Genomic DNA, 27,951 nt, shown 5'->3' on the forward strand with positions numbered 1-27,951 from the left:
AAAAATAAATATTTTCAGGCTTCACATGAAAACAAAATGCTTTTGTGAATTAAAACAGACATTTAAGACTTTTTTAAACTGTTTGCAGCCATTTTCTACCAGATTGAAGTAACTAAACCGCCTTCAGGTTGTTTCACACAATCTAATCATCAGCAGCCATTTTGCAACATAACTGCTTCTGCTAATGTGCTAACAGAAAGGCTAATCTTTAGCTTAGCACTTTTACAAATATTCTGGTGAATAAAATTAAAACTCTGTGTTGAAGGTTTGGTAATCATCTCAACTGTTACAAAATCTTCAAATACTGTAGTCATGCTCTTATTTTGAAGGGGTGAAAACAGTCTATGAAAACAAGGAAACAAACTTAAGACATTATAGAACATGCTTATCATTAGCTTCCGCTAAATACTCTGTTAGCATTAGCAGAAGTAAAGTGTATAATTAGTGCTTTGGGTTTTTTAGTCAGCTGTATTTCAGTATCTATGTACATAGAAACAAAAGGAGATTCTGGTTTTATTTTTCTGTTTTCCTTTATGAGATTAAAGCAACAACGTTTCCACCAGCAGCTCCGTTAAAACATGATGCTGCTTATGTTGAATGTTTTATTAAGTTTGTCCACAAGGGGGCGCTGGAGTCTAAGATGCAAACATGTTTCTACTCAAAGTTTTCATTAATCAGCCTGTTTACAGAGTTAATAACTTTTAAAGTGTCGCAGTGAGAGAACAGGAGGGTGGAGTTATGCACAGAACAAAATGAGAATTATTTATTTTATCTGATAACCTGGAATTAAAATAATAAAATCAAATCCCTGCTTCTCTAAGTCCGTTTGTTTCTGCTCTGAACTCCAGAACGAGAATCTCCCACATTCCCCAGAGCATGGCTGCGTGTTTGCTTGAGATAAACCAGGCGAGGAGGACAAAGGTCAAGTTCAAAGGTCACCCAGAGGTGTGTGTTAGTGGCCAGGAAGCATGTGAAGCAGCGACTCGGACTCTGAGGACGACGGTTTGTTGAGTGGATGATGGTTTTCCTCCGGCGGACGGTGCTGCTTCGCTACCTGCTGCTGTCCACCGCCCTCGCCCTCCTCCTCTTCCTCACCTCCTTCTGGCTCCGTAAGTTTCTTCGTCACTCCGGCCGCGCCGCCATGTTGGCTCCGCCTACAGTTAGCGGCGTTTAAAGAGACACCGGGTTGTATTCATCTCCAGGTTGAACTCTGCTGCAGAAAGAAACCCTGAGGTCCTACAGGGCCGGCCCAAGCCTTTTTGGGGCCCTAAGCAGGTTTCCATTTGGGGCCCCACATATCAACATGTCAACATCAGATGCTTCATCATTCCAGCTGCTTCTGTGTAGCATACCTGCTACCATTAGCATCATTTGTAATTAGCCTACGTCATACCAGCGTTACTCTGATTTATGATTTTCACCTTTCAAGAGTAGAAAACAAAAAAAAATTGGAGATTTGAAATATTACTTTAGTGAAACATCGACAAAGTTTCCCGCATGTTTCTAATTGAAACACAGCAGCTGCTTTTCTGACTGGTTTCCTTTCTTTATGAACATCAGAACAAAGATTAAGATGAAAAAACTTCCAAATTAGTACATTTATTTACTAATTTGATTAGTAAACAAATTTGCTAATCAAATGTATTGATTAGTGAAGCTTATTCCTAGTAACCAGTGATTAATTTGTTTTGTTTGTTCAGCTCAGGGTGAACAGAGAGACTGCGGCTCAGTGTGGCAGCCATGTTTGACGTATTACATCCAGACGGTACGACTAACATATTTACACAGGGTGATGGTGAATGAAGTAAAATGAACTACACCAAAAACAAATGTAAAGAACATGATTAACGTTTTAGAGTAACTGTTAACTAACTTTTTTGTAGCCTCTAGCCCCGCCCATCCTGGATGAGAGGGCGGAGTCAGACGAAGCCCCGCCCCTCGTCAGAGAATGTCCTGGTCAGGCGTTTCAGGCCCGGAAGCTGCTGCAGTTCCTCCGGTCCAGCCTGGCTGAGGACGGCGAGGACGTCCTGCTGGAGCCGTACCTGCTCAGCTGGGACCAGCTGCTCAAGTAAACAAGCTTTACGTGTTTAAAGGTCTGAAGACCAAAACCACAGACAAATTTATATTATAACAACTTATAAAAACAAAACTTTCTTGAATCCTATCAGGTACCTTTCTGTCTGTGTTGTTTCTGGAATGTTCCTGGTACTTTATCAGAACTTAAAGATTTTTGTTGGTTCTTTTAAACTTGAAACTATGAAACTGAAACCATGAATGAAAGCTACTTTCCAAAGAATCAGTTCCCGACGCACAAAGAGGACGGATAGGAGTGTAATATCTAATGTGACTGTTATGTTGTAACACATGTTGTGTCATTGACACATGGTTGAATTTAGCATTAGCTTCCGCTAAGCACCATGTTATTCCAGATCTTTAGCATTAGCTGTATGATTAGCACTGCTAGCATTTTAGCTAGCAGTGCACACCAATAGCATGAACTTCAGTTAAACATAAACAAAAGTCTTAATTTTTTCCGTTCTCAGCTTCATGGAGTCTCTGGGAACGATGGTCAGTTTCTTTTCTCAGAAAGTGAGAGAAAAGACCGAGCTGATCCGACAGCTCTCCCTGAGACGCAGCTCAGAGTCCAAATCAGCAGCTTCCTCTGGACTACAAACCCCAGCAGCATTCGGATTAAGAACCGGGGTGAGACCTGACGTTCCTGTCTTCACCGTGTCAGAACTGCCTTCAGACACGGTTACTGAGATCACTTCCTGCACAGGTGTATCGATCTGTCCGGTCCATGGTGGAGGCGGAGCTTCAGGCGGGAACGGTCAGCTTCTCCCGCCGAACAGACTCAGGCTGCCGGACGCTGCTGCGGCTGCATCGCTCGCTGCTCTGGCTGAAGCTGATGCTGGAGGGTTTGTCTGAGGGTCCAGACGCTGAGGGACGATTCAAAACGCCCGGAGAGCTCAGCAGGTAGCCGACCGTTCCTCAGGACCGTCTAATAAATGATGAAAGGGTCATTTTCAAACGACTTGAAATCATATTTAAAGTTCTCATGTGACGTCACACTTCTGTGAACTTTAGACTGTCACATAGGCAGTTGCTATGGCAACAATAAACTAGCCACAAGCTTAGAACTAGCTATCGTCTCCTTCCCATCTAACTTATAAACAGTTTACATTATAACTTTTACCCAATCACGATGTATGAGTACTATACCCACCTCTGTGTAATACTACGATACGTATCGGTGATATTTACTGCAGTACTTACAGGTCAAGTAGCAAAATTAGCTTAGCTAATGTAGCTTTTATCTGCTAGCTAAGCCTACATGTTTGTTGCTACATGTACTTATTCTGAACCTTGTTATTCACCTGAACCTTGTTATTCACATGAACCTTGTTATTCACCTGGACCTTGTTATTCACCTGAACCTTGTTATTCACCTGAACCTTGTTATTCACCTGAACCTTGTTATTCACATGAACCTTGTTATTCACATGAAGAGTTCCCACATCCTTCACAAAGGTGCTTAAACTTTGATTGTTTGCAGCCACAGATTTTCAGGTGAAGCTCCTCCATGGGGTTCTCACTCTTCCTGTTCACTAAGTAGTTCATTATATCTTAGTATGAGTTTGGAAGCAGCTTCTCCACATCGTCTGACATGTTTTCCATTCTCCGTCTCTTATGGGTCAATCCCAACAGCAGCCATTTTGTTCATGTATCTTTCTCTTGGTTAAGAGTTTCCACATATTTTCTTTCTGTTGGCCTCGAAGCCGTGGGTCTGCTATATATTTCGTATGCGCTTACCTACTAAGATGGCGCAGATCACTTCCAGTTCAGGCTTTTAGGAACTATATTTGTATATATTTGTTTTTGTCTCATATTGACTCGTTTCCTTTGCCCAGAGACGCCTATAAGGTGGCGTTGGCCCCCCACCATCCCTGGATGCTCCGCCAGGCTGCAGAGATTGTCTTCCTCGCTCTTCCTGACAGAAAGTACTTCCTGCAGCTGGTGTGTGTGCAGAAACAGGAAGAGGCAACACCCGTGCTGCGCATCATCATCCAGGCGCTCTCGGTGGTGCACACACGGACTCAACGCCTCCTGGCGAAGTACAACATGTTGGAGCTGCCCTGAGCTGGAGACTTCCTGTCGTCACCCAGACAGACAGGAAAACAGCAGCGAGTTCAAATCACTGACTGAACCCTTTGAGCAAAAATATATCCGTTTTTTATTAGAGGTTATTTATATTAGTCATTAAAGGACTAAAACATCACAAGACAAAACATTGTCTCAGTCAATAATTGAGACCAAACAGGAGGAAAACTCGACTCATTAATGGAAACAAGAACAAAAGAAGTTTGTGACACTTTAAGTCTGTGATTTTCTAAACCTGTAAAGTTTCAGTTTCAGAACCGGAGCAGCTCTGGTGAAAGTCACTGAGGATCATTTCTCTGATAATGGACTTGTGTCAGTTCTGGTGGTAACTCAGCACTCCGGGGAAACAGAAAACAGACGTTTCAAATTTTCAAAGGTTCAGTTTGTTCCTGTTAATGATGCAAAATCAGAAAAATAAAATCCTGGTCCTGATAATCTCTGGTTCCAAAAACCAGACTGCTGGTCCCAAATGAGCTGCCTTACTGTCCCTGACTGTTTTTAAAATAAATCACACAAAGCTGAACATTTCTCATTTATTCACAGGAATGAAAACATATTTCTCAAATCAAAAAGTTTTTGTTTACAACAGAATCAAATCATAAGCAGTTGTGTTTAAATTCAACATGGCGTCACCTGGGCGTCTTATTCTGGTGACTTTCTAACATCAGACGAGTTTCTGCATCTTTAAAATGTGAAATTAAATTTTAGTAAATTAACTTTCCCATATTACAGTCACAAGTTATTTGAGCCTCTTCTTCCATCCATCTACTGAATGACTTCTAGCTGAACGTTTGCAGAACCAGATTTAGTCCAGATAGTGGACTTGTGTCGGTTCTGGTTCTGTTACAACTCAGAACTCCATCTGAACAAATATTTCAAAGGTTTAATTTGTTCTTGTTAGAGATAAATTTTCCTCATTCGATATTAGAAAGAATAGAAATACTGGTGTTTAACTGAGTGTCTGATAACAGATTAATAATCCCATTTTTACTGCCTTACAGTTTTGACTGTTTTGAAAATAAATCACACAACAGAGCTGAAAATTTATCATCTATTCACAGGAATGACAATCGCTAATTCCATATTAGCTTAGAGCTAATCCTATATTAGTTTAGAGCTAATTCCATATTAGCTTAGAGCTAATTCCATATTAGCTTAGAGCTAATCCTATATTAGCTTAGAGCTAATTCCATATTAGCTTAGAGCTAATTCCATATTAGCTTAGAGCTAATCCTATATTAGCATAGAGCTAATCCCATATTAGCTTAGAGCAGAGTTTCTCCTCTATGGCCACCGCCCAGCGTTTAGCTAGGTCCTAGCCAAGCTGCTACTTGACAAGCCATTAGCTGCTATTAGCAAACCAGCCAATCCAGGAGCAAAGTTTCCTTGCCGCTGATTGGCTGACGGAGGGAGGACAGTAGAGCCAGGACAGTTTTGTATTAATGCACGTAAATAAAACTGTTAATATTAGATATTATAAGGGTTTTTAGTGAGAGGTGAATTGTCCCAAACCTGGGTGGTTAAACATTAAAATATTAATTAGTTTAAAAATAGATAAATATCTGCTGCCGCCTTCCCATGTTTGGGCCTGTTAAGGAGAAAAGTTATTATGTTAGCTTAAATTTTGGAAAAGCATGGCTCTCCTTTTCCTCCTGTTAGCCGGGTCGCGAGCGGATGTCATCACGGCTGCAAAAGTACGGCGAAACAGAATGACGTCACAGATCACAGAGTTTAATTCATACAGAGCAATCGACAACAAAACTGCAGAGATACAGAGATATGCATTTTCTCATGAAAATAAAAACACACAAGGGGGAAGACAGACGAACACAAAACACATAAGACAGACAAAGGCGCCCACGTGGAGAAAAGATGGAAAAAAACTCTCTCCCCCTCTCCGGTGCTGCCCTGAAATTTTAACCAAAGAGGCGTTTCCCTATTTAATATATGCAAAGAAGGCGTTCTGCTCTTCGACCAATTAGAACTCCCTCAGGCCCCCAAAGAAAGTTGGGACTTCCTGATTTATAGCAAAGGTGTCTGTTTTTTTATCTAAGCAAAGGCGGACCACTTCGTGCCCATCTCCATCCGACCCGGGCCGAGAGGCGCCAAGAAGTCTCTGACCCCTTTCGGACTGTAAATTTTATTGTTCTGTGTGTCAGCGGGGGAGGAAAAGGGCCCTGCTTTGTTTGAATGTCTGCTATTGTGAGCTCCCCCATGCTCCACAGAAAACTGTTCCAAATAAAGTGTTGGCTATCCCTTTACACATGTCGTAAGATTAAGTGTATTTTTAGCATTAAATAATCATTTTCCTTAGCAGGCCCTGGGCTAGTGCCGTCCAGACCCATCCTAAAGTTTGACCCAGTTTGTGGTTCTGAAGCAGAAATTGAACATTTCCTGTCATCATGCTGACGCCTGTCTGCAGCAGCTGCAGCTTGAGTCAAACAAACAAACAGACTCTGGATGAATTCAGGAAAACAACATGAATCAAATTCTTACAACAGTTTCACTCTAACATTCAGAATATAGAAAAACAATTAATACATGAGAGCAGCTCACAGCGCCACCTTCAGGCGGAAGGTGTAATTAAAGCCTTTATCAGTAGAAAATATCAGATCAATCTGGTTTTTAGCTGATTTCAGGTCTGGTTCTGTTTGTGTAGCTCTAATATTGGACCGATTCTAACATCAGAACATTCTGGTAGAAAATAAATTCTGTCTGAAGCTGTGAGACTCTAAAATGCTGCAGCAGCGCTAAATAATCTGATCCATCAGTCTAAGAACAAAAACAACTTTCAGTTAAGAATAAACTGGATTTAAATGAAATATTTCAACGGTAGAATTTAAAGCTGAACTAGTAGAAGAGAAACTGAAGCACTGAAGGCAGAGAGACACAGGAAGAGGAGAGACTGGAGACCAGGAGGAGAGCAGGATGGAGGAACGGTGGAGGAGATTCTCTCTGAAATGAATCAAAGGTAATAATTAATTTCTTGTCTCCTGATGAAGGTGGAAGCAGACAGAGAAGCTGCTGACCTCTGACCTTTGACAGAGATCCTGCTGGATGGAGACTCTCCATGACCTTTGACATTACATTTATAGAGGCCTTCATCAGATTTCTTCACTGAGTTGAAAATCTTGTTGCCAGTAGTTTCATCACCAATGAAGGAGCCATCTTTATAGAAAGCAGCTGGGAGGTTGTGGGTTGGATTCTTTGCTCTGCAGCTCAGAGTGACGTCATCTCCCTCCATCACAGGGAGGACAGGACTCTGCAGGATCACTGATCCACCTCAACACAGAGACAAACTACAGCATTTCATCCATTTCCACACAGCTTCAGCAACACTAACTCCACAGTCTGATCTTACCAGAGACAGAGAGCTGGATGCTGCTGCTGCTGCTGGAGGATCCAGACATGGACTCACACCAGTACAGACCAGTATCTGATGGATACAGATAACTGATGCTGCAGGTAGAACCACCTGAATTTCCAAACCCCTCATCTCCACATCTCTTCCTGGTTCCTTCGGTTGTGTTTCTCCTCACAGTCCATTCATCCTCACAGATCAGAATCACTGATTCTCCTCTAAAGAACTGAGATCTGCTGGGACTCACAGTCAGAGCAGCTGCAGAGACTGAAAAGTGATTTTTATTGTTGTTAATAATATTATTGTTATAAGCATCATTTCCCTTCCCAAATGTTTGCTAGAATAATATGATGATGGAGGTGATAGAAGTCAACCAACCTTCAGTTGTTATGCAGCAAACAGGAAACTGAGGAGAAATAAACTCATTGGTTACAATTTAACATCTAAAACTACATGAGAATTTTACAGTCAGACATTTGATCTCTATAAATATTCATAACATCACACTGACCTTCATTACATATCAAATATAAAAGTGTGATATTATTCTGACTGCATTTGCATGCTGTTTATGTTTCACGTTGGTTTCTACATCATTATTCTTTATTTCCATATCAAACTGTCATTTTCATTATTTTCAGTGGTTGTGATGTTTGCTGATGGAGGCCAGAGTTACAGCAGAGAAACTTTTTCTGCTGCTTCATCTGATCTGAACTCAGTCGGATGTTTTTATCTTCACCCTTTGACTCCAACAGCAGATGAACTTTTCCTCAGTAAAGTCAGGTTTTGTTCTTACAGAGCAGATATTGTCTCGATGTTTCCATCATGGCGTCACTTTAAGATCCGACCGCTGCTGGTTTCTGTTGGACCCGCCCTTTTCCTGAAAATACAAATGTGTGATTGGTCTTTCATTCTTGCTAGCATGCTAACAATTTCATTTTCTGTACTTAGAACCACAAAAGAATCCTGTCTGTATTTTACTTTTAAACATTTCCACAGTAATGGATCTGCAGGAACTTTGAAACCACTGCTGCTGCCAGGTTGTGATTGTTGGACAGAAATGTTTTTGTAATGCTGGAAGGAAAAAGTTATGGTCCAGATTTTAGTCACTTTGACCAGGAAACAATGTTTGCAGAGAACCGACTGGAGTCAGAAGAGACGTTCAGTTTGGACAGATCAGGATAACGTCACACAAAGTGTTACAGGAACCAGCCACCTGACTCTACCGTCCCAGAGGATCCATCACTCTGCGTTTCTGAGGTCTGAGGCCGGGGTCCAGACTTTATCTTTACACCCTTCTTGCTCCAGAATGTGTCTGGCCCCCAGGCACTGCAGAACAGGACATTACCTGTCCGGATCACTACAAGAAAATTTACAAGAAACAGAAACATAAAATACAGGGGACCTAATTCAAACATCAGACTGAAGAACTCTTGGCCTCCAAGTCACTTAAACTCTTTTAAATACCAGATCTCTCTGTGCTAAAGCTCTATTAATTAATGATTTCATCACTGAGCATAATATTGATGTTATGTTTCTGACAGAAACATGGTTGAATGATAATAATGAACCAATCGAACTAATTGAATCTGCGCCTCCTAACTACAATTTCTTCAATGAGAATAGAAAACATAAAAAAGGAGGAGGCGTGGCTTCAATATTTAAAAATACCATAAACTGTAGTAAAATCTCTTTGGGTCACTTCACCTCTTTTGAGTATCTTGGAATTGAGGTTAAAGGCCACAAACGAACTTTGACAGTAACTTTATACAAAACTCCAACTTTTGTGGAAAATTTCTTTACTGACTTGAATGAGCTTCTATCTCTTATATGTATTGATTATGGTTGTTTAATAATTGTTGGTGATTTCAACATTCATGTTGGCAACCCCCAAGACAGAGGGGCAAAAAAGCTCTAATATTTTAGAGACTGTTGGTCTAACACAACATGTCAAACAAGCAACACACACTCAAGGACACACACTGGACCTGGTTATCAGTAAGGGTGTGAATATTTCCAGTGTCTCTGTAACTGCGCATTCAATTCATGCATTCATCTTCAGTCGTATTGATTATTGCAACAGCGTCTTCACAGGTCTGTCCAACAAATCAATCAAACAGCTGCAGCTGATCCAGAATGCTGCTGCTGGCGTTCTCACTAAAACCAGGAAGATAGAGCACATAACACCAGTTTTAAAGTCCCTCCACTGGCTCCCTGTAGCTCAAAGAATAGACTTTAAAATACTGTTGTTAGTTTATAAATCACTGAACGGCTTAGCACCACAATACATTAAAGACCTGCTGTTGTTGTATCAACCTTCCAGACCTCTCAGGTTCTGGTTCTGGTTCTGCTCTGCATCCCCAGAACCAGAACCAAACGAGGAGAAGCAGCTTTCAGCATCTATGCACCACAAATCTGGAACAAACTTCCAGAAAACTGTAAAACAGCTGAAACACTGACTTCTTTTAAATCTAGACTAAAAACCCACCTGTTTAGGATTGTATTTGAAATGTAATCAATTACAAATTTATTGATGGAACTTGACTTAATGCTGTGTTTTGATTATTGATTCTATGTTGCTTTGTGTTTCTGTGTTTAATATGATGCACTTTGAAAAAGTGCATCATATTAAACACAGTCTATGCATTCACACAGGTGCAATGCATAGGCAATTTTCTTATTAGCTTTAAGAGAAATTAACTTTGTTTTAAATGAGCAGCTCCAGTAATTATTGCTAAATGTTATGAAATTTAATCATTTCCACTCAACTGGGACATTTTTTAAAATGTTGCAGAGATTGGTATTTATAAAAATATAATAGGTAATTTAAAGATGTTTTTATTGTTTAAATCTTATGTCATGTGGTTCAGAGATACATTTTGGTATTGAAGGTGTCAAATTTCCCTGCTAACTCCTCCCCTTCCTGGACTCAGTGATTTACTATTGAGTTTCCTAACAAGTTGTTTTAACTTTCATTCTCCATCTTAATTTAGTTCCTGGTTGTTTTTAGTTAAAACTGTATTTTTTATCAGAAAATAACCCTGAATAGTTTCAATTAAACCAAAAGTTGAGTTTGCTTGCCGTGACAACGAGGAAATGGTTGCTATGATAACTGCGTCACTGTGCTGCGTTCAGCTTTTTGTCATCTTCATTGTGCTTGTTTCAGCAGGTAAGTTTTACCTTTAGAATAAAATGTTCTCTACATAAAAGTAGTTTTTGACATTGTTTACTCACAGCAGTAATATTTATACTCTCGACACAAATATTATGTAGAGAGTATAATTACTCTCAACATAAGTATTATGCTGATGATCCTTGAGAAACGTTGAAGGTGTGGTAGAGTGATGACAGGAAGACCAAGAATGTTTAACAGCTGAGTTAGTGTAGAACTGGCTTAACTAGTTTGTTCTGCAGATGGAAACCAAACAGAAAATGACTAAGAAAAGTAAACATTGTACTTGTTTTGAACAGCTACTGCACTTTTGTTCCTCTTTACGTCTCCATGTAAAAGTCCCAACTGATCAGCTGGTTTTGCTTCAGTATTGATATTAAGTTTTGAAAATGTTATTTTTTATGGAAGACTTTTAAAGCTCTTCTCTCTTTTAGAGAGACTGTGATGGGTTATCTTCTGAACAAATATTTCCATATTTTCTTGGAATTAGGTGGGATTAGAGCGAAACATCTGTTTTTATTCATAAATATTTCAACTTTGTCTGACAGAAAGGGTGTTTATCTGTGTTTCTAATCAGTAACACAAGGTATCCTTAATCAGAGTGAAGAACAACTCATTCTCCAAGTCTCTAAATAAAGTTTTAATTCTGGATACATTTTATTTTGATAAAAATGTTTTTGTCTGAATAATTGATACCATAATACCGTGATAATTATGTGAAATTAAATGAATTATATCCCAACTTCAGAAGATTTGCCTTTACCTTTACAGAGCTCTTTGGTTCCTCCTATCAGACTGTAGCTTCTCATATTGAGGTCAAAGTTCAGATCTACCATAACTGACTGACACCTGATGGCCTCAGGTTTGCAACCAGTTTGTGACTGAGAAACCAGTAACCTCCTCCCAGATGATGACATGAACTTGTTAGTTCCTCTGTCCATTTAGTAGCTGATTTATTGTGAAAATCCGGTAGAAATGATGACCTAATCAGTCATGTTTACATAAAAACAACGAGCCGCCAGGCTTTGTTTGTGAGACTTGCGGTCACGCGGGTCGGTTGTGGGCGGAGCTTGGTAAGGTCCATTGATATTGAGCACATGAATTTTTTTCAGTGCTTTTAAACTGAGTTACTTTGAACCAGTTCTACTTTCTAAATGCTACAAATATATACAACTTATTTAAAGTGTTTCTCATTGTTTAAAAGCAGCAACGTAGCAGTTTGCACATTGCAGATTAGAACCTTACCAATCACATGCTAACTTCAACTGGTTTTTCTCAGCATGATTAATGCATTTAATGATCTTGTTAATGCTTTTAATTTTGGTCTACCATTTCATATTTAGAGGTTTTTTTTACTATTTTGCTCCTCTTTCTATTCTTTTGCATACCTTTGATGCCGTGGCAGGTTGAGCTGAGTGAGAAGCTCAGCAGCCGCCATGACAGAACTAGTCCAAATGAGTCGTGTCATTCGTAGTAGCAAATCACAAGGCGAGTAATCTGGAGACAGCTTCAGGTTAAATTTCTGATGAGACTTGGTAAAATGTAACTTAGAAAATGTGTTTTAGATACTTAAGTGTTAATTATTTCTATTTGTTTTGATAATACTGTGCACACTGACAGACTAAACCACCCACCCTCTTTCCTCTGGACTCCTTCTTCCACTGAACTTTTTTCCAGTGAGAGGCAGGTTGGATCCTGCCTCTCACTGGAGAAAATGCTGGAGATCGGCACAGGGACAAGAGTGGGCTCAAGGCCCTCATATAAGCAGGTTGCTGGAAAATGTGGGTTAAGTACAAAATGTTTTCATAACAAGATGAAAAAAGCACAAAAACAATAGCTTTTATAAAGTTATTGTTCTGATAGTTTTATAAAAGCTGCTGGACTATTTATTAAAAAAACAACCGGAGGCCTCAAATCCTCTTCACCTGCCTCCTCTCCTGCACTGATGAAATTACTGATGCTGTCTCCTCTTCTGTAGCAAAGCTGAAACTGATGATAGAAGAGCAGAGAGAGAGACGACCACTTTGGTTGCCACGTCATCTGTTTGTCTACCTTTACCTCTTCTATCTCTCTACTGTGTTATTTCCTCCTCTACAGATCAGATCTCTAGAGAGCTCCAATTTGAACCTGGACAAAACATCAATCTAAAATGCAGAACTCCTGACAACAAACCTGCCGCCGTCGTAGAGTGGAGCAGAACTGATTTGGAGGATGAATTTGTCCTTTTATTTCGGGATGGTAAGTTGGATCCAGAACACCAGCACCAAATGTACGAGAACCGAGTGGATCTACGCGACCAGCAGATGAAAGACGGAGACGTGTCTTTGGTCCTGAATAACATGGTGCCTGATGACAGAGGAATATATGAGTGCAGGGTTGCTCAGGCAGAAACTAATCGAAAGAAAAGAGCTGTGCTGGATTCAGATCCTATCTGCACCTTCAGGTTGAGCCTAGCCCCTCTTCCAGGTGAGTGAGTTTATCTGGATCAGAACCAGCAGCTTCCTGGTCCTGGATCTCAGATCAGATGTTGATGATGCTACTCTCAAACCAGCTTCTTTCTCCAGCATCTCCTACCTGATGGATCAGACTAACACCTGGTTCTGTCCTGCAGGGACCCTGGATGGACAAAGCAAGAACAGAGGAAACAAACCTGCTGCATTGAATAAAGGATGGAATAAAGCCAGAGATGATAAGCTAATAATCGGTCTGGCAGTCTGGTTTATTATTGTTCTAGTTGCTGGTTTTGTGGCTCTTTACTATATAAGGAACAGGTGTTATCAAGTGTAGGTCTTAGTGTCCACTTTACTTGCCATGATGATGAATGGTAAGAGGGGAGACGGAAGACAATCCTTGTTGTGAAATAATAACCTCGTTCCTCCTCATGACCAACCCATCCATAATGATCCTGGCTCTGCAGCATCTCCATTTCTGTTTGTATAGAGGCATCTTAATTACCTGGTGTCCATGGTAACCTCAACACAAAATGTCAAAGTCTGATTATTCTGGATTATAATAGTGATTTAATTCAGTCAGTATTGTACTGAATGGTCTTAAGATGGATTGAGAATAACTATATTGTTCTTAATTTTGCTTTAACTGGATTTGAGTGATTAGACCCTAAACTTCCCAGAGCAGGTTCAAACCTTTCTCTTCTGGTAAGAACATTATTTTATAACTTCTTCCTTCTCAAAGTGAACATAACAGGAACCTGCTGTGACGTTCCTCTGGGTGAAGGCCTTCACTTCTGCCTGTCACATATTTCTGGCATGGAAAATTTGATTCATCTCTCTTACTGTTTTTTTTATCCTTCTGTTTTTCACCTCTTCAAAAACATTCAGAAGCATAATGAAAAAAAAGAATATTTTTAAGAGTAGTAAAAGTACTCTTAAAAATACTCAATACATACGTACATTATGTATGTATTCTAATACATACATACTCAATTGATTTGATATACAAAAAATCATAATTGAAGTTGAAGAGACTTTTTAAAAGTATTTTTTATGTTAAACATGTTTATAATTTGTACATTTGATTTGCCTGACAGTTCTGCCATGTACTGGTTATTTTAAATCACAGCTGTACATATTTAATCTTCTGAGTCTGTAAGTTTGAGTTCTGTTTTTGGCCCTGGGGAAAATGAACACAGTTTGAATTAAACTCTTGGTGTTTAAAAAGAGCTTTGCTTGTCACCACTAAACATTTAATAAACATTTAATACCTACAAGTGTAAACCAACTAGCTTCACTGTCTGTGACAGTAGGATGTAAATTATGTTGCAAAGAAAATGCAAAACAATTAAACTGTTTAAGACATGAACTCAGAGAGACTTAGTAACATTTCCCAAACATGAAGCTACAACAAAAGCTTCAAATTTGTTCCAGTTTCTGAAATATTTATTTCTGTATTTTGTAGATCATGTTTTCTGTTATGATAGCTTGAGAAATGCTGGTTGTTTTCAAATGTGTTCAGTTTATCTCCTTATCACTTACATTCTCTTTCACCTTCCAATAAACTGCTTCTGGAAAGTGATGCTGCTGCTCTCTGCCTACATGATTAATGTTTACTTTATATATCAAATGGAAACCATGTTTTAGGAAATAAATAAAAACACTTATTTGCCTTTGGAAATAGGATTTAATTAGGAAGTTTACTTTGCAAATGTGCAGTTTGACCTGATAACTGCCATTACTGCTTATTTTCTGTATTTTTCAGGTGGAAATGACTTTTGACCCCCTCAGTGCTGAACAGGTTAAGGACGCTGCCAGGGTCCAACCTGGAATATCTTTTCATATTGGACAGAGTGTTGACCTCCGACCCTTCAGCAGCAACAGCATAGTGACTTGCTAAGATAAAATCTGCAGAGAAACAAAAAGTTAACAGTTAAATAATAACACAAAATGCAAATTGGAGAGTAGTAGGAAAAGAAAGTGAGAAAAAGTGATCAGTTTGTCTTAATGCAGCAAAACTACAGAAACAGATCAGGAGAACCTAAAGCTCAGAATGAGGCATGAGAGGAAGAGCCAGAGGAAACCGTCTATCCAGACTTTATCTCCTGCAGGCTGATACCAAAATGTTCTGTTACTAACATCTGGAGCCACCAGATCTCTGATGCTGATGAGATGATTACAGGCTTTATATGTGAGAAGGAGAATCTTACATTTTATTCTGGATTTAACAATCAATGAAGAGAAATTAAAGGAGGAAAATGATCTTCTGTCAATTAATCGATCAATAAATGAAGTTTATTTGTTTGGCATGTCAGTAACCAGGCAGATCAAAGTGCTTTACATCACCAACCACCGGGCCGCGGACCGGTACCGGTCCATGGACCAACTGGTACCGGTCCATGGACCAACCGGTACCGGAGCGCACAAGAAATAAATATTTCCGTTTTATGTATTATATGGTGAACTGGATACAATGAAGTTTTGCCCACTAGGTGGCAGGTCTCTGTTTTATAGGCTGTTACGACCCGGCTCGGCCAGGGGAAAGGGAAGTAACATTAAAGAAACCTAGGTGGTAAGGTTTAACAGTTTAGAGGTTTTATTGTTAGGGTTCAACAAAAATAAAGGGGGTAAAAATTAACAATAGTCAAAATGTAGAGACTAACAAAAGGGTACTAAACAAAACAAAACCCCAAAACAATCAATTGTAAATCAAAGAACTTAACCAAACAAAAATAGACTTTCAGAACAGGGTACACAAACAAACTACAAATCTCTAACAGAGAATCAAAGATCCCACACAGGGACAAAGTGAGTGACACAAGCTATCCAAGCTAACAAAGGTTGTCAGAGCTATCAAAACAAGTTTACAGCAGTCAAACCCCCTAACAAAGTGGCAAGCTGTCTAAACAAAGAAACAGCCGCCCCTTCTCCCAGGATGTCCTTGGTTCTTAAAGGGAGGCCTCAACAGTGATTGGTGGAGCCGGCAATTGATGACCCAATCACGGTAGGCCTCAGGATGTGACACAGGACAAGCAGGGCAGCACCCACTTCCAGGTGGAGTCAATTTGATTAGCCACTGAAAAACAACAAACACAGAAAAAGGCCACTGGCCGTAACATAGGCCATGTGAGATACGTGGATTTTTCCTCCACTGATAAATGTGAGACTGAACTGGAGCTGAAGCAAATATTATAACCAAGTCTGATATAAAAGAAATGTGGAAAAAGTTTCACATAAAAGTTAAAAAGTCTGGATATAACAGATGACCAGATGAGAGCATTTGGAGAAAGTGAGCTGAGAGCTGCAGGAAAAACATCTTGTTAGTAAAGGAGGAAGAGTTTTAGGTTCCTGTAAGGAACTGGGACCAGTGGGAAGAGAATCACATCAGCATGAAGCTGAAAAGATATAAATGAAAACATTAAGATGGAACACTGTCAGATTATCATGAAGAAATAATTAGTGAAGCAAATAATTTCACAAAATGGAGAGCAAAAAAACTTTGATGACATTTCAACAAAGATGCTTCAGAGTTGGTTTGGTTTCTTTACACTCTGTGTGCTGCATGTAAGTTATCATCCATGTGACAGATTAACTTTATTGGTATTAGATTAAAATACAGAATTATGGAGAGATCACGTGGGTCCGGACCAAGATGGACGCTTGAGGCTCTTCTCCGCTCCAGGCTAAAAATAATTTTACATCTTCCTCCAGTTAAACTCGTTCTTGTCTACTTTGAAACATTTCGGGGATGCCTCGATCACAACGTGAAAAAGATTTCCCAATTTTTTCCCCGTCGGGTTCTTCCACCAAGAAGAAAACCGTCCCGAAGGAATCAAGTCAGGGTGAGGCTAATGCTAGCGTCTCGGAGCTAGCCGACCAAACTACAATGGAGCTGATTTGATCTGAGGTAAAGTCGTTGGCCTCCCGGATGAAAGATATGGATGCATCCATCGGCACCCGACTCGATACTATTGATGTCGCACTGGGCGATTTAAAGGCCTCTGTCGGTTCGGTCGAGAGCTCCCTGTGGCTGCTCTCTAGCAGAGCGGCGGACTTGGAAAAACGCATGGAGGAGGCCGAGGGGAGAATCTCCGGGACGGAGGACAGCCTCGGCGCCCACGGGACAAGCATAGCCGCCATGGAGAAGATAGTGGAACAGCTACAGCTAAAAATAGATGACTTGGAGAACCGTGGTCGGCGTAAAAACTTAAAAATCATTAACTTACCAGAGAAAGTAGAGGGCAACACTCCTCTTGTGGACTTTCTCCAAGAAATGCTACCGACCTTGGTCGGTTTACCAGCTGATCATCCAGCATTGGAGATCGAACGGGCCCACAGGGCTTTAGCTCCTGCTCCGGCCCCGAATAAACCACCACGAAGTATCCTGGTTCGTTTCTTGAGATACTCGCACAGAGAGGCTGTGCTTAATGCAGCAAAGAAGAAGCGTGACATATTCCATGGCGGCTCTCAACTGAGATTCTACCCCGACCTGTCGGCGGAGGTCCTGAGGAGAAGGCGAGAATTTGGTGCTGTGGTGAAGGAGCTGATCCGCCGCGACAAATACCGTGGATTCGCTTATCCCGCTCGCCTCAGATGTCTTCATGAGGGGCGAATCCGTTTTTTCGATACATCTGAGGCTGCCGCTGCATTTCTGGACTCGCTTAAATGAGGTATTCTGTTTATTATTGTTTCTTTTTTCCTGCTTTATTCAGGAAATTTGGAGGAAGATGGACTTTATACCCACGCTGAGACCTAAAAAACATTTTCACTTTTTCTCCTTTTTGAACTTACTATGTTGGGAGGCCTCTCAGTGTGGCTAAATTTTATTTCATTTTATTTTTTATTTTTTATTTTTTGCCTGGACCACGGATGGTGTTTTGAGCATCCAGTTGTCGCTGTGATCGAACTTAGAATCGGGAGTTGTATGCTGTTTGGAAACGTTAGTGACATCTTTTTGGGTTGTTCTTTTCTGTCGTTTGGGGACAGGATAGGGGAGGGTGGATGCTGCTGTTTGCAGATTCAGTATTTTATTTATTTTATTTGTTTTTATGTTAAATGTCAGGAACCTAAATATGTTTTTTCTCTTTTTTATACATACACAAATGTCTATGTACAGCCCAACCTATTCAAATATGACACCCAGTGTTTAAGAGCTGTTTTCTGCCCTTATAGTTTGTATGTCTGGCTCTCTTAGGATTGTTACCTGGAATGTACAGGGACTGGGTCATGTGATCAAGAAGAAGAAGGTTTTGTCTTTCTTGAAAAAAAATAAACTTGACATAGCACTATTACAAGAAACTAGGTTATCTGCTACAGAACATTTGAAACTTAAAAGGGACTGGGTAGGTAATGTATATTTTTCCGCCCATTCACAAAATAAGAAGGGTACGGCCATTCTCATACACAAGAACCTTCCTTTTATTCTGGAGCATGAGGAGAAGGATTCAGAGGGGAGATTTATTCTAATTACAGGGTCGATCCATGGACAACATATAACTATTCTCAATGTATACGCTCCTAATGATGACTCGCCTCAGTTTATGTCACGAATGATCTTATTATTTAACCATCATTGCAAAGGAATTGGTTTTTTGGCTGGTGACTTTAATTGCGTAATGAACGCATCTCTGGATAGGTCCTCCTCTGCGAAATTGCCGAACCCGAAAGCTTCAGCTGTCCTAAAAAACTTATGCACAGATACTGGTTTGATAGATATTTGGCGACATTTACATCCTAAAACAAGGGACTATACATTTTATTCACATCCCCATAACTCTTATTCCAGGCTGGATTATTTTTTTATCCCCAAGTCGCTTTTACACTCAGTTCAAAGTTGTAACTTAGACCCCATAGTCTTGTCAGATCATGCACCAGTATTTTTAAGTGTTGATCCAGTATTACGTATGCCTAGAACTTTCACTTGGAAATTCAATACCTCCTTTTTAGATGATAAATCCTTTTGCAACTTTGTCCGGAATAACCTATTGCAGTTCTGGCTTGACAACAAAAACTCTCCTGTATCTTCTGCTATGATCTGGGATGCAGCAAAAGCTACTTTGCGCGGCCATCTTATTTCTTACTGCTCTCACCAAAAAGCGGTTCTAGCGGAGAGAAGAAATAACCTTGAAAAAGAGGTGATTCGACTAGAACAAATACACAAACAATCACCAACATTGTCAAATTTAAAGGCACTAATGGCTGTTAAATCTGAGCTTAATATAGACTACACCCGCCAAGTTCAGAAATTACTACTTTATACTAAACAGAAATACTATGAATTTGGTAATAAGTCCAGTCACATGCTTTCTCATTTATTGAAAAATCAAGATAATAGTCGCTTAATCAATATGATAAGAACGCAAAACGAAGACGTCTCATATGACCCAATAATTATTAACAGCACTTTCCGGGATTTTTACACATCTCTATACAATACAGACATGGCTGACCCAGAAGATATCACCTCCTATTTGAGCAATATATCTCTACCTTCTGTCACGGGAGAGGATCGTGCTTTTTTAGATGCTGCAATCACTCCGGAGGAAGTTTGGGCTGCAATTAAATCTATGCCAAACAGAAAGTGTCCTGGACCTGACGGGTTTCCATTGGAATTTTTTAAGTCATTTTGGCCAGAGATTCAACCAATATTAATGCCCGCTGTTAATGACATTTTGAGAAATGGCATCCCCCCCTCGTGGAGACATGCTTCCATCAGTCTTCTTTTAAAAGAGGGTAAAAGTCCCCTGGATTGTTCCTCCTTCAGACCTATTAGTTTGCTTAACGTTGATTATAAAATTGTGGCAAAAGTTTTGGCCCGGAGATTGGAAAATATCCTCCCTAAAATAATAAACCCAGATCAGGCAGGTTTTATAAAAATGAGATATGGCACAGACAATATACGACGCGTTCTTAATGTTGTTCAGTACCTTAACACTCACAAAAAGCCTGCAGTAATTGTTTCCCTTGATGCCGAGAAGGCCTTTGACCGAGTTGAATGGCAGTTTCTTTTTCAGGTGTTACATAAATTCGGTCTGGGCCCAAATTTCATCAACCTGGTTAAAAGCTTTTATTCAGACCCAACAGCCTCAGTTAACACAAATGGCTTGATGTCTGAGCCCTTTAAGATTCATAGGGGCTGTAGGCAGGGGTGCCCCCTCTCACCCTTACTGTTTACATTGTTTATTGAACCTCTGGCCGAGATTATCAGGACTAATCCAGATGTATCTGGAATCAATATAGGCGGTAGAAATCATGTAATTTCACTATTCGCAGATGATGTACTTCTGTATATGTGCAATCCTGAGAAATCAATTCCAGCTATCTTGGAATCTATGGCCACGTTCAGTGCTTTGTCAGGATACAAAATCAATTTAGGAAAGTCTGTCGCCACCCCTTTCGGCATCCCCCCAGAACAGTTCATGCAATCTCCCTTTCAAATGTCTATGAGAGGCTTCAAGTATCTGGGTATTTTTGTTACACATGATCTGAATAATCTTTTTGGAGCTAATTATTCACCTCTAATTCAGAAGATAAAACACGATTTAATAAAATGGACTCCCCTGCCAACTTCTTTCTTAGGGAGAATCAATATTATAAAAATGAATATTCTCCCGCGACTTAACTATTTATATCAAAATCTTCCCTGCTATTTATCTCCTGCACACTTCAAGTCATTAAACTCTCATTTATCTCGCTTTGTTTGGAACAACAAACACCCAAGAGTTAAGTTTTCTATATTAACTAAGCCAAAACATCTTGGAGGACTGTCATTACCATCCCTGCAACTTTATTATTGGGCAGCACAACTTAAAATAATTTCAAATTGGTTTATGAATAGAAGTAACTCTTTATGGTTAGATCTGGAATCCCAATCCTGTTTCCCCAGCAAACTTAATTCTCTTTTCTTTATAAGTGGCATAGACCAAATACCCCATCTCAGAAGCAACTTAATTGTTTATAATACCTTGCTGGCTTGGCGAGATGTGAAGAAATATCTTAATATCTCTCCCATCCTCTCTTCTTGGTCGTCGTTAACCTTGAACCCAGATTTACCAGCGGAGATTAGAAACATTGGTTTGTCTGAATGGTCATCTAGGGGACTGTCAATTATTATGGACATACTGGACTCTGACTCTGTTAAATCCTTTGAACAAATTAAGACCAATTTCAATATTTCTAATAGAGATTTTTATAAATACCTACAGATCCGTCATTTTGTGAACTCTCTCAGGAGAACAGGAGACTTACGCACAAGATTGTCAGAGTTAGAAAATATAATTGTCATGACCAAATCTCCAAAAGGACTTATCTCCAAGATATATAGTTTATTATCTGGCTCTGACTCCTCAGCTTACGATGCTATGAAGCTGGTGTGGGAACGTGATCTAGGGCTGAAGTTTGATCTAGCAGATTGGGAGGAAATTTGTATTGGGGTTTTTCCCAACTGCACTTCAGTTTCTATACATGAGCAGAACTTTAAATTTTTCTACCGAACTTATTATACACCTGTTCGCCTTCGGAGGATGTTTCCAGATACTTTAGATCTTTGTCGTAAATGCAAAATACATAGGGGCACATTTATTCATCTGTTTTGGTCTTGCAATTGTATTCAAGTTTTCTGGAAAGCAGTTCATCTGATGATACAAGAGATCTTTGGTAAACGGTTCCCACTAACTCCCTCCTTCTGTCTTTTTAATCATACTTCGGAAATTCTATATAATGCAGATACTAAACATTTGCTTGTAATCCTCTTATTTCTGGCCAAGAAATGCATATTACTGAGATGGACAGCACCGCAGGCCCCTACGGTTGATATGTGGATTTCACAAATCTCTGATATTGTTTTAGTTGAAAAGTTGACTCATGATCTTCATCAAAAGTCAGACAAATTCTGGAGGATCTGGGACCCAGTACAATCTTTCTTACAGAGACTGTAATCTTTATTTATCTTATTAATTTACTTGTTTTTTTTTTGTTTTTTTTTATTTCTTTACATTTAATATATCGTTCACTTGGCTGTCTGGGAGCTTTGACTACTTAGAATGTTGCCTGGGAATGTCTGTCTGTACTTTGTGCATGTGGGCTGTATGTATGTTTTTTTTTTTTTTTTTTAACTTTATTCTATGTTGACACTGCTGTGCTCCTTGTTTATTTGGGGTGGGTTGTTTTTGTTTACTTTTGTTGATGTTTACATATAGTAATAAAAACCAATAAACAAATATTTAAAAAAAAAAAAAAATACAGAATTATGAGTTTCTAAAGGTAAAGTTTATTCAGACGGAGTGAATAACCTGTGTGGCCACTGATTACTGGCTCATCAAACATAAAACTGCGTACAGCAGAAAGTTTTCATGGTTTTTAACCAGCTCAAACATGACAAAGGTAAAGTTACAGAAATGACCCTGAAGCTGACAGACTCTAACACCGCAGCTCTATTTATAACCGACTGCACCACAAAGTAGAGAACAACTTGTTCTCAAAGCATGGAGAGCTGCGACCACCAGACCAGTAACCCAACCAGGCTCAGCCAGCAGGAACCAGCAACATCAGACTGTTTTATATTAATATAAAGATTGTAATTTTAGTTTTGAACCTTTAAGATCAGATGAATCAGGTTCTGATTTTATTTCTGCGCTCTCACGGCTCCAGGCTGGAGTTTTAAAGATAAACACCAAGTTTTTTCTTCCACTAACTAAAATAAAGGACTTTTTTCCTAAAATACAAAAGCTTGAGGAGATAATGACACGCTTTACAACAGAAATCAGAATCCCAAAAGGTGCAATTATCAAACATGTACTAAAAACACAAGTTTAAATTATGAAGGAGGAATGAGGCTCCAAACTTTTTACAATATGTTGTAACATTTATTATTATCACTAATATGTGTAAACCAAAAGGTCACAGAGCCAGAAAATGGGGAAGATAGTTATGATTCCAGACAAATTAACATATAATTAAAGGTCAGAGGTCATGAAGACACTCAGGAAACATTTCCTTATAAGGAAGTTAAGGATAGAAGAAGCAGTCAGAATCATGTCAGTCTTAAAGGTTGTATAAAAACGTCGCCAACATTCGGGGTTGTGAATCTGGGACAGTCTTTGTGTTCACATCAGGATCAGAGGTTCTGAAGACCATCTGGGTTTGGAGAGAAGAACCGAGCCGGCACCAGAACCAAGAACTGCAACCCTGATGAGGCCGACCGACAAGCCAAAGGTCCAGGGTTCAGAACCTGGATTTAGTCTCCAGACTTGCTGGTTTTTCTTTTTGTTGGATCCAAGAACTTTCACAGTTTTTGTCAGGAACAAGTTGAAGAATTTTTTATTAATTTTTAATTTTGGGGCAACAATTTTGGGGCAACATCAGTTTTCATGGTAAAACCGACTGAACCCAGGAAAAAGCTTCCCATGTGGAATGAGCCTCTCTCTCTGACTACGACACATTTATTAGTTAAAAGCTTTTAGGGAAACATAAAGTCTGGTTGCTGTAGCCAACAATATTATTGGTGCTTTTTAATGGTTGCCTTGATAGAATAAAATAAAAATCATGAAGTCTACTAGTTCAGACTGTAAAATAATTGGGTTCCAGAGGAGAAGCTGCTGCTCAGCTTCCTGCTCAGTTCAGCTGAACTCAGAGGCTGCAGGTTAGAGGCTGACAGTTTCCTCACCAGCAGCTAAAACTAACCTGGTTAAACATCAGGATGATGGTTTGTTCTATATTTATTTAACTTTATGTGAATAGGGGACAGATATTAGTTTATTCTTGTTTCTGTCCTTTTCATTCATGATGTATTTTATTAGTTAAATGAACTATTCATAATTATTGTTGAGTGAATGAAATAAAAAATAAAAAGGAGTCTGGTAAAGACAGCAAAGTTTGCTGCTGTGGGTAAAGATCTCTGATCACAGCCACAACATCCCTCAGTGTGAGACTGAAAACATTTCTGAGTTGATCATTTAGTGAACAATGGACCGGGTCTGAAGTTCTGGCAACTTGTGCCTCTGGTTTCATGTCCAGCAGATGTGATGGATCCAGTAACATCTTTCCTGCTGCTGAATCCAGATCAGCAGCTGATGATCACGTCTCTGAACAAACAACACCTGACATCTGATGACATTACAAAACTGCTAAAGCTATTTTCACAGGAACTTATTGTATAAAAACCTAAAATCAAATTCAATGTGACTATTTATAATTCACTGATCAATACTGATCAGTCTGTTCACTAATTGCTGTTTACTTTCACTTATTGTATTTCTTTCTGTAATAATATTATAAAAGCAAATCTGCTTTTATCAAATTTAATGCTTTTCAAATTGTGTTTATTTTAGATTAAAGCAGTGGTTCCCAAATCCAGTTCTTGTCCTGTTGTCGTCTAACTTGGACTAGGACGTCACCAGCTTGAATTGACCAAAACTACTAACTATTATCAAGGCCCTCTCTAATTTTAATTCAATATTATGACAGTAAAAATGGTGAATTTTAACAGCGTCTCTTAACTTCTCTGGTTTCTTGGCTTTTCTTCTTTTTATTCTTTTTATGGTGCTTTAAAAAAAACTGAAAGTGTGCAATACCGCCACCCTCTGGTCTGGAGTGTGAACTGGCGCTAATTCAATAACAGATTTTACATCATACATCTGAAAATGGATTTGGTAAAGACGGATTCTGTGTTTTAGTTTATAAACTGAAACAACAGATCATATTTAGAGAAAATCCCACTGAGTTAAAGTAAGTCAGTAAATGTTTCTCTAATTTAGATTTTTGAATCAAGATACTTTCAGAAGTTTTTTCAACACTGATCCTCATGCTCATAAATTTGACCAAATTTGTAACTTTAAGGTTTAGGGATTAAATTCTACCTCTGCTTCTTGTCTTGTCCTTTTTGTGTTTGATGATGTCAATAGTTGGCATCTTCTGTCCTCACTGCTGAATAGACGGCGTCTGGATGGCTCTCTGAAAAATACCATATGAACAATCTACTGCAATACCATTCAAACAGCAAAGAAGTAAATACAAACACCAATCTTACACAAAGGTCATCCAACCATTGTTTAAAGCTGCATGTCATAGAGGGAGAGTCACCAGTTTACTGCACAGCAACACAAATACAGGTACGCATACCTACAGGCAATTTAGATTATTTTAACTGTTCATGCTTTTCAACCTATGGAAGGAAACTGGACCAGAGTAAATCAATGGATGTACAGGAAGTAAATCAATGGATGTACAGGAAGTAAATCAATGGATGTACAGGAAGTAATCAATGGATGTACAGGAAGTAATCAATGGATGTACAGGAAGTAATCAATGGATGTACAGGAAGTACATCAGAGACTCCAGGCTGGGGTTTGAACTTGTGACTGAAAGGCAACAGTGCTACCAGCTGCTCCATCATGCAATCAAGTCTGAAATCAAACCCCAAAAAACTCAGATTCAATACTGATGTCAATTGTTAATTATTGTTTACACTGTAATTATTCTTGTTGTAAATAAATTGAAGGATATTTTCCAACCACAAAATCTGAAAATTAAGTTGTTTGCTTCAATCTTGGTTTTAATTTTGTAAAGCATTAAAATGTTGAAAACTAATAAGTTTATTGCATTAATTCTGAAATGTAAACTGTATATGTATGTAAACATAAGGTGAATAAAATGCTGGTATTGTGTAAGACCCAAAGTAAGACCCAGTTTAACATGAACGTCCACATTAAGCTAAATAGAAAAACAGGAAACTGGACGACCACGTAGCTGCAAGAAGCTCTTCACCACAGACTGCAACACATTTCTGTGGTCAGACGTTTCCTTTGGTCTCTGATACACCAACAGATAATATTAACTTCTGTTCTTGTTGATCAAGAAGATTTTGATCACAGAAATATGAAGGATTTTTTTTGGTGCATTGTCTCAGTTACAAAGAACCTATGAATGTTGTGATTTTACGCAGCTTTTTACCTCACAATTATGTTGCAGTTTATGTTGTTATCACATAGCAATCGCAATACAAAATGTAAAACGGTTCAATTAATGTGAGGATTTTTGGAAATAAATATAAACACAACAGGTTTGTTTTTTGTTTTTACCATTGTTTGGTGTATTGCTCCTGTGTTGATGAGGCAATATGCGAATGTCACCGTATCTGATATCCTCCTCTCCAACTTTCTCTTCGTAAGCAGAAAGCAGCAAAAATTCACAGTCATACTCCTGCTTTGAAGTGTGACTAAATTTGTACATTTAAAACAAAATTAAAACATCTTTAAAGTAAAAGCTCACTGTGTGAAACAGAACCTGAACATCAGGTGTTTTTTGTCTTACCAGGTTTCCTGTTTGAGTGTCTCCTCACCAGTCCTCCCAGCAATACCAGTAAAACCACAACAACGGCAAGCACAGCAGGCAGGAGGGCAAATAAAAACGTAGGTGCAGTAGGCGAGGATTTTTCTGAAATAAATTAAAAAAAATAATGTTGCATTGTGGTTATTGAGATTTTATAAACTAAGCAAGTGAAGCTCCTGACCTCTGACCTTTGACAGAGATCCTGCTGGATGGAGACTCTCCATGACGGCTGATGTTACATTTATAGAGGCCTTCATCAGAGCTGGAAACATGGAGGAGGGTCATGTGACCTGATGGTCCATCACCAATGAAGGAGCCATCTTTATAGAAAGCAGCTGGGAGGTTGTGGGTTGGATTCTTTGCTCTGCAGCTCAGAGTGACGTCATCTCCCTCCATCACAGGGAGGACAGGACTCTGCAGGATCACTGATCCACCTCAACACAGAGACAAACTACAGCATTTCATCCATTTCCACACAGCTTCAGCAACACTAACTCCACAGTCTGATCTTACCAGAGACAGAGAGCTGGATGCTGCTGCTGCTGCTGGAGGATCCAGACATGGACTCACACCAGTACAGACCAGTGTCCCATGGGAGGAGACCAGTTAACGTACATGAAGAGTTCGCTGGTTGACCCCAGTCCTCACACTCATCTCTGGTGTCTTTGCTTGTGTTTCTCCTCACAGTCCATCCATCAGATCCGTTTTCATCCTCACAGATCAGAGTCACAGATTCATATTCAAAGAACTGAGATCTGCTGGGACTCACAGTCAGACGAACTGAAATAATAAAACATTCATCCTTTCATTAGTTCCACAGGATCAAATCTAGATCTAGAGTTAACAGAATCAGGTTGTAACCTTGGTTTGTTGAGCGGCTCAGCAGAGAGATCAGAGCTGCAGAGAAATGAGTCTCAGGTTAGTTGGAGCTTTAATCAGCTTCTGCTGTGGGAAGCAGCAGTGATCGTCTCTCAACATTTCCACACCAACATCCAGCAGATGGACTCACCCAGCAGCCTGAGGACAGATGTTCCCTCCATTCTGCAGCTGGATCCAATGAGACCAGCAGCAGTTTGACACTCACTGAAAACATCCTCTTCCTCTTCCTGGATCTCTACGTCGTCTTTTAATCGACCACAAAGTTTTTTTGCTAAAGTTTGTTACTCAACTTAAAAACTTTTAACTTCAGTTTCCTGATTGTCAAACCAACTCAAACTTCTGTAGCTTTTAGTTCAACTGGTTTAAAATGTTTCCCTCCTAAAATCTTCCCTAAACAGTTTCTGCGTTTCTTTCAAGCCTCAGTTAAAAAGTCAAACTAAAAGTTTAACTTGTAGCAACAAAAATCTAACAGCTGCTATTAGCATGTTTTAGCAGGACTCTTTAAGGTTCAGAGATCTGATGATCTCAGTGAATCGGAGCAGAACCAGTCCTCTTCCTGTAACACAGAGAAACCGGCTCCTTCACTGTAAAAACAAACATGT

At 39.4% G+C, this 27,951-nt stretch overlaps 4 protein-coding genes across 4 annotated transcripts; 2 read left to right on the forward strand and 2 right to left on the reverse strand.

Annotated features, from left to right (window-relative positions):
* Positions 1 to 663: 663 nt before the first annotated feature.
* LOC102225048 (ceramide-1-phosphate transfer protein-like) lies at positions 664 to 4,684 on the forward strand. Its single transcript, XM_005812407.2, has 6 exons — positions 664 to 1,109; positions 1,701 to 1,765; positions 1,884 to 2,068; positions 2,544 to 2,703; positions 2,780 to 2,976; positions 3,912 to 4,684. Exons 1-6 carry the CDS (start codon positions 1,016 to 1,018, stop codon positions 4,138 to 4,140), a joined length of 930 nt encoding a protein of 309 aa, XP_005812464.1. The 5' UTR covers positions 664 to 1,015; the 3' UTR covers positions 4,141 to 4,684.
* Positions 4,685 to 7,000: 2,316 nt separating this feature from the next.
* LOC111611117 (Fc receptor-like A) lies at positions 7,001 to 7,604 on the reverse strand. The gene is made up of 3 exons (XM_023346758.1): positions 7,523 to 7,604; positions 7,198 to 7,443; positions 7,001 to 7,116 (listed from the first exon to the last, which is right to left on the reverse strand). The coding sequence occupies exons 1-3, from the start codon at positions 7,569 to 7,571 to the stop codon at positions 7,001 to 7,003; spliced, it is 411 nt and encodes a 136-aa protein (XP_023202526.1). The 5' UTR covers positions 7,572 to 7,604.
* A 2,854-nt stretch (positions 7,605 to 10,458) lies between these two features.
* LOC111611025 lies at positions 10,459 to 14,692 on the forward strand. Its single transcript, XM_023346607.1, has 3 exons — positions 10,459 to 10,691; positions 12,792 to 13,160; positions 13,306 to 14,692. The coding sequence occupies exons 1-3, from the start codon at positions 10,619 to 10,621 to the stop codon at positions 13,479 to 13,481; spliced, it is 618 nt and encodes a 205-aa protein (XP_023202375.1). The 5' UTR covers positions 10,459 to 10,618; the 3' UTR covers positions 13,482 to 14,692.
* A 957-nt stretch (positions 14,693 to 15,649) lies between these two features.
* On the reverse strand, positions 15,650 to 27,607 carry LOC111610847 (high affinity immunoglobulin gamma Fc receptor I-like). The gene is made up of 8 exons (XM_023345844.1): positions 27,480 to 27,607; positions 27,332 to 27,367; positions 26,984 to 27,250; positions 26,659 to 26,904; positions 26,453 to 26,575; positions 26,221 to 26,301; positions 25,000 to 25,093; positions 15,650 to 16,220 (listed from the first exon to the last, which is right to left on the reverse strand). The coding sequence occupies exons 1-7, from the start codon at positions 27,508 to 27,510 to the stop codon at positions 25,038 to 25,040; spliced, it is 840 nt and encodes a 279-aa protein (XP_023201612.1). The 5' UTR covers positions 27,511 to 27,607; the 3' UTR covers positions 15,650 to 16,220; positions 25,000 to 25,037.
* Positions 27,608 to 27,951: the final 344 nt, after the last annotated feature.

Source organism: Xiphophorus maculatus, chromosome 14 (assembly GCF_002775205.1).
Source record: "Xiphophorus maculatus strain JP 163 A chromosome 14, X_maculatus-5.0-male, whole genome shotgun sequence".
In the NCBI taxonomy this organism is placed as follows: domain Eukaryota; kingdom Metazoa; phylum Chordata; class Actinopteri; order Cyprinodontiformes; family Poeciliidae; genus Xiphophorus; species Xiphophorus maculatus.